Genomic DNA, 6,328 nt, shown 5'->3' with positions numbered 1-6,328 from the left:
GTTATTCCTTTCTACCCAGAGTTTGTACTTCCTAAATGGTCCTGAATGTTCAACTGGTTATCCTCGCTGCATCTGCGAATACTCTTGTGGCCCGTCGAGCTACTGTGGCGTCGCATCTGCGCGCGACTGGAACTGGAGCCCGAGCGATTACGGCTCAACGAGCACAAGCGCGAGTGGATGGAGGAGACGCTCGCGTTCTACGAGTCATTCGACTGGGACTTGACAGTGACAAACGACGAACGCAGCGTGGCAACAATCGCCAAGAACATCAGTCGACTGCTGAGGGAGCGGGACGACACTTTTGAGGCCGTGTACAAGTGCACGAAGCCTCGTGTGGCATCCCCACACTCCTCCTCTAACAGCAGCACTCTCAGTACGGACAGCGAGTGCGAAAGCGCCGAAGAGGAGCACAACATGCACGTGGACTCGGACTGGAGTGCCAAGGACACAGACACGCAGATGAAAAGCATCATCTCGTTCAACAACACGCCATCGATGCAGGACTATTAATGTTATAGGAAGAAAAAGAGACTGGGGAGATTCCCAGAGTTTATTACGTATAGTTTGTAGTTCCAAGCGTGGGGATAGCCAACGCTACGACTTAGGACAGTTTAACACTTACAAGTATCTATGGAATGCCTGCAAATGCCATCTACCTCAGTTTCTTATAGACGTAGGAAGCGACGAGCGTTGGCTCTAGTGATCTTGGCAATCTCCTGTGGCGAGCGGCCCCAAGCAGTAGCCACGGCTTGAGCCACCAGTGGCATCGCACTGGGCACATTTGGGTACTGTTTCTTGGCATCTGTAGCCTCTGCGCGTCGACATTTGGGGAAGCCCATGTATGGCGCATCCGTCTCCAATACAAGACGATCCAGCGGCACGTGTTTGACCATTTCCTTCAATGCAGCTCCTTGTTTCTTGCAGATAAACCCCGTAATGCCGATGTACCAGTCGTCACCGCGTGCAATGTACGCTTTCAATTCGTCTTCATTGCCAGTGAAGCAGTGCACCACTGCCGGAGGGAAATATCCATTGGCCTTTTGCTTCGCTTCATCGATCAGCTGGATAAAATCTTCATGTGCCAGACGCTCATGGAGGAACAAAGGCTTCTTAAGCGCACAGGCCATCGATAGTTGCTCGGCAAACCACTTTTTCTGGAACTCTGGCTCGGGAAACTTAGGCGAGTAGTCCAGGCCACACTCCCCCACTGCCCGGACTTCCTCCATCTCCATGAGACCTCGCAGAGTACTCAATTCCTCGTCTTTTGGCATTGCTCGTGCAGTGTAAGGGTGCACTCCTGCCGTCGGGAAGAGCTTGGTCGGGTGTTGTCTGCAGAGCTCGATGGCTCGTTGAGACTCCTCAATAGTGGCGCCTGGCACCAGCATCTCCTTGACACCGACAGCTGCAGCTTGCTGCATTAAAGCAGCGACGTTATCACGAAGATCTTCGTGTGTCAAATTGCAGTCGAAGTCGAAAAGCTCCAAAACCGCTTCTTTAGTCGATCTCGATGTGGATTTTAGAGCCATTTTCGCGGTTTTCGACGCTGGTTTGTGGTGGTGCCTCTTGTGGTGTGACTTCTTGTGGTGGTGCTTCGCAGGGTGCGCGGTGGCGTCGTGCACGTAGTACCAGAGGTTGGTGGACACCTCGTCGTGCTTGTAGGGCATGATCTTGCAAATATTCACTATCTTACCCCTTCTTAGTGACAGTTTAATTTTAGTGACTATTTGCTATTTTCTGAACAATCGCGAAAAAGATAGTGGATAACAAAGGATCGTCATTTTCAAGTTTATTTTTGGATGAGAAAGTAGAACTTTTTTTTTAACATTTTTTTTTACAATGGAGAACAAAGACACCGACGATGTTCCTGGCTTCAGTGGCATGAGGTTTAGAAAAATTACGCACAAAACTTTATTTTGCTGATAAACTGCATATAGACTGAGCTCTCGTGTTACATGTTAGGAATTCGTGGAGTCTGGAGGCTATCGAGGCGTCCGTGGACAAGCAAATGGCCAAACTAACGTCGTTACCAGCTGATGAAAGTGACTGGAGTGTTGCAAACTACGAAAGTGACGAGGAAGATAACACAAACGACTACGAGACAACAACGACCGATGGATTTGCGAGTCATCAGCCGCAGTATCGACAGATTTTAGTGGCCAAGAAGTTGAAGCTCTTGGAGAAGCAGTTGCAACATCGAGACAGAATGCTGCAAAAGCTCCAAACTACACACACACAAGCTCAAACTACAATTGCTAACTTGCAGAATGAGCTACAACAAGCACAACAAGAGCTTGTTTCCGCTCAAGAGGACTGGGAAGAGGAGAAAGAGACCATTCTACGCTTTCGAGGAGCTGTAGGCGGCGGCAACAATGCTATGATGCAAATTAAGCTTGGACTTAGCGGTGGTGGAGGACGGTCAAGATTGACAGAGATCGAGGCTCAACGACAGCGTGAAATGCGACAACAAATGCTGAACGGAGCCGCTGACGTTCAAGAGATGCTGGAGGCGGATCTTGGCGATGGAAACGATCGAGCTGCGGTGAAAGGGATTCGATTGAAATGGAAAAAATTACGGTTGTTTATCAGAAGAAAATTGTATCCTTTCACGACAGATATTCGGCAGATTGAGGCCCAGTTTGGCTCCTCGGTGGCTTCGTACTTTCGTTTTTTCGGATGGATCATTATGACCTTCATGGTCATGTCGATCCCATGTTTCGTGTTCCTCGTGCTGCATATTTTGTATCTTATCCACCAGGTTGGTAAAAAAAAAAAAGCATCGATATACTAGTATCTATAACCAGCACTTGCTAACCCCCTAATGCGTTTAGCCGTCAACCACGGACTGGCTGACGTTCTCTGGTGTCTTTCCGACATTTCTCCAGCTCCCTGGATATTTTCCGGATGAAGCATTCGTATACACGGTTCGAATATCTCTGATTGCTGCCCTAAAAATTGAGTTAAAATAACTGTGATGCTGTAAGGTTGTTCTCATCTGGATGGAGGGTTTGTTGCTGCTTTTTACTCTTCGCAAATGGGTAGCTGAGGATCGAATGTCCAAGACAGTTCAAGCTGTCGAAAATACCAGTGAAAAGGTAGGTTGCTCGTAACTTGCAAATTCTTACTTAAACCAGCAAACTAACACGTTGTTTTAGCCCAAGTACAGCCGGATTTTACTGAATGCGTGGGATTTTTCGCTGACTACGCAAAACGTAAGTACAAGTTTCGAGTTCGCGTTGTGTGGGCGCTAGCCTTAACATTTGGAATGCTCAGCAAGCCAGCGACCTCAAAAAGACTATAGCAGAACAAGTACAACTAGCTATGGAGGAGGAGAAGCGCGCAGAGACCATCAAGTCACGAACCAAGTACGATACATAGCCTTATCTTGTTTGTTGGTAGCCGGGATCTCAGTCTTTACTTGTCTTCCCATCAGAAAGCAAAGGTACATTTTGTACGCCCGACGATTCGTTGCTTTCGTCTTCTACGTGGCGATCCAAGCTGCGAGTTGGTACCTGATCATCTTGTTGACAACGCAGTCTTCCCAGATTCAACTGCAGATTGCTGAAAAGGCTGCGATTTTTGCTCCTTATGCCAGCAGCATTGTTCCTGCCGTGGTGACAGTGATTAATGCGATTCTCCCGAAGCTGATTTCGCTGCTGACTGCACTCGAAAAATGGGACGACGTGGGTTTTGCCATCAAAGCAATGGTGACTCGCTTATATCTGGCCAAGATCTTAAATGTTCTGATTCAGATGTTCTCGTTTGCTCTGCTTCTGGACCCGTTCCTGCTCACTTCGACCCAAAAGATTCTGGATTTGTTCACATTCGAGGGATCTACTGTCCGCGAGAATGTGATGTTGGAGTTCAAATCTGAAGTTTATACTTGTCGCGCTGAGCAGGTGTCGGCAGGCCTGTTAACACTCGTGGTGACAGACTTCAGCGTCAGTAAAGCAATGGCGATATCGTCCCCTTTCGTAGGTGTTGTCATTAAATTCTTAAAACGAATATGGCAACGTCGACGCGAGAAGCGGAAACAGAAGAAAGTGAAAATTAGCTCTAAGGTTTTACCTGAAGATATGGGGATGTCGGAGGAGGTTGCAAACGAAATATCAGGACAGCATGACCCGGATAAGTTCCGAATTTCCACTAAAGACGCCGAAGTTATCCTGACACCAGCTTCCGAGAATTTGGTAACAAAGTCCGAATTTCTTGTTCCACAAAAGATGGTTGCATTGCTGTATTCGTGCACGATTGCGTTGGTGGCTATACCCCTCGCTCCAACAACAGCGCTACTAGCTCTTTTGCTGCACATAGCCAACTTCAAGTTTGACAAATTCATCCTCATGGTACGGAAGACGACTTATCGTGCTGGTTGCGCATCTAACTTTTGACATTATTTGAAAATGTATGAGTAGCATTTGCAGAGGAAGCCTGCGAATCCGTGGGGTGCCAAAGATGCCGACAGCTTCTTCATCAAGTTTTACTTCTGCACTGTACTCATATTCCTCAGTTTTACCCATTTCTTCCTGTTCAATACGCGGCTTCCCAAGCAATGTGATATTCAAGACACCAGTGACAACGAGCTATGCCTGCCAAACACCTACAACGCTGCTAAAAAAAACTGTACAATCGATCCAACTCGCTCATCGGTACAGTTCACTCTGTCGACTTCGATTTTTTTTTTCTTGGCATCTCAATTTTTTTTATTTGCATCTCTATTGTTATTCCTTTCTACCCAGAGTTTGTACTTCCTAAATGGTCCTGAATGTTCAACTGGTTATCCTCGCTGCATCTGCGAATACTCTTGTGGCCCGTTTGTAGAAGTGGAGAAGGGGTACACTCCTCTCTTGAGCTATATTACTTCTTCCAGTGTTGCATCGGCGTTCTACTCATTGATACTTGACAACAATTTCGTGCCGTGGGCACTTCTGTTCATGTTCTTGCTTGCCATTTTCTTCCTTCGGAACTCACTCACCGTTTACATCGTACGTATCCCACTTGCAATTTTTTTTATTCTCTGCAGACACTGACATTTATTTATCAGATGACAACGTTGCAGCGCGAACAGGATGTTGCGCTTACCTATTCATCGCTAAAAAGGAAGATCAAGCAACTTGAGAACCGCTTGCGTCTTCAAAAGATGGGAGGAACACGACCAAATGAGCTTGATGGAGCTGAAAACGTAAAATCGTAAAAAAAATATTGCATGTACATTTACAAGGTCTTCGTGCAGCCTAATTAGCGAAAACCCATCGAGACGAAGCAAGTACTCGTAGCCGATCGGGCTTTATCATCCAGCGCTTGCTGGTCCTATCAACTTGAGCTGGACGAGTCTGATCCAGACGCTGATTCCTCCACCTCAAAGCAGGGCATTGAGCGTAGGTTCGCTAGGTCGTTGAAGACAGTCATGCCCTTGAGGAACTCGCTATTAGCGGTCAGCCAGTCATCCTCAAGGATACCTTCCGTAAAGGTACCATAGGTATCGGCAGGGTTGTATTGGTAGGCACTTTCAGGGTTCAAAGACCATACAAACCCACCCGCCCAGCCACTTTCCACAATCACCTCCATACTCAGATCCGTACAGCGTTGCGTAGTGAGTTCCGGGTGCAGATCCTTCGAGTAAAGACCTCCAAATTCACCCAGTAACAACGCAGACGAGTTGTCGTCGCCCAGAAAGCCGAACATATCGGCCATTGTGGCTTTAATTCGTGCCTTCAGTGTATCATCATCGATCTCGACATAGTCGGAAATTGCACCGTTCGAGTCCTGAGTGCCTCCATTATAGAAGTACGACTGAGGGTAAACAGCAGGAGTATAGTAGTGTGGTGCATAGACCACCTTGTTCTCCGTGCTGAATGTAAGAGGGTAGTCTGCTGCATCCTGCAGACCACCACCGTACCAGTCGTAGTAGTCGTAGTCTGTACCATCGATCGTGACCGTGTGGTCGGCGTTGATGCCTTCCACGAAGCCCATCCAGTTAGAACAGCCGTCTAGCATTCGATCTGCGATCTTCTTGGCTCCAGCGTGGAAATCCGTGTCAGACCCGTCACCCCACGTAGCCTTCGAAGGTTCGTTCTTAACATCAATCCCCATGATGTTCCAGTACGTCTTACTGCAGAGATTATCCGTTAGCGTGTCAATGGCATCCAGGAAATCATCTTCCGAGATCGTGTCGCTGTACCAGAGACTTCCACTATCCGTCGATGTTAGTGTATGCATACTCAGCAATACGCCGATTTTCCGGTATGCCAGCACTTTGACGATACTCTTGAGTAAAGACATGTAGTTCTTGACCGAGATAGCACGATTTTCGGCCGTATTGATCAGTGAA

The 6,328-nt window shown here is 47.5% G+C and overlaps 4 protein-coding genes across 4 annotated transcripts in view; 2 read left to right on the top strand and 2 right to left on the bottom strand.

Moving 5' to 3' along the window:
• PPTG_21749 (hypothetical protein) overlaps positions 1-510 on the top strand; it is a gene marked incomplete at both ends in the record, with an annotated part of 1,081 nt that extends 571 nt beyond the window's left edge. Inside the window, 2 exons of the mRNA XM_008899934.1 lie at positions 3-20; positions 100-510. Coding sequence (XP_008898182.1) covers positions 3-20; positions 100-510 — 429 coding nt within the window. The remainder of the gene's footprint in view (positions 1-2; positions 21-99) is intronic.
• Positions 511-513: 3 nt separating this feature from the next.
• On the bottom strand, positions 514-1,740 carry PPTG_05790 (hypothetical protein). The gene has a single exon (XM_008899513.1). The coding sequence runs from the start codon at positions 1,662-1,664 to the stop codon at positions 666-668; it is 999 nt and encodes a 332-aa protein (XP_008897761.1). The 5' UTR covers positions 1,665-1,740; the 3' UTR covers positions 514-665.
• A 63-nt stretch (positions 1,741-1,803) lies between these two features.
• Positions 1,804-5,218, top strand: PPTG_05789 (hypothetical protein). The gene is made up of 10 exons (XM_008899512.1): positions 1,804-1,883; positions 1,960-2,755; positions 2,829-2,921; positions 2,982-3,092; positions 3,153-3,209; positions 3,271-3,362; positions 3,431-4,343; positions 4,413-4,646; positions 4,737-4,982; positions 5,042-5,218. Exons 1-10 carry the CDS (start codon positions 1,837-1,839, stop codon positions 5,189-5,191), a joined length of 2,739 nt encoding a protein of 912 aa, XP_008897760.1. The 5' UTR covers positions 1,804-1,836; the 3' UTR covers positions 5,192-5,218.
• Positions 5,201-6,279, bottom strand: PPTG_05788 (hypothetical protein; the record flags this gene model as incomplete). Its single annotated transcript, XM_008899511.1, has 1 exon — positions 5,201-6,279. The coding sequence occupies one exon, from the start codon at positions 6,277-6,279 to the stop codon at positions 5,311-5,313; it is 969 nt and encodes a 322-aa protein (XP_008897759.1). The 3' UTR covers positions 5,201-5,310.
• Positions 6,280-6,328: the final 49 nt, after the last annotated feature.

This window comes from Phytophthora parasitica (genome assembly GCF_000247585.1).
Source record: "Phytophthora parasitica INRA-310 unplaced genomic scaffold supercont2.8, whole genome shotgun sequence".
Taxonomy (NCBI): Eukaryota; Oomycota; class Peronosporomycetes; order Peronosporales; family Peronosporaceae; genus Phytophthora; species Phytophthora nicotianae.
Note: the sequence above shows the minus strand (reverse complement) of the source record. Positions and strands in the feature narration are given on the sequence as shown.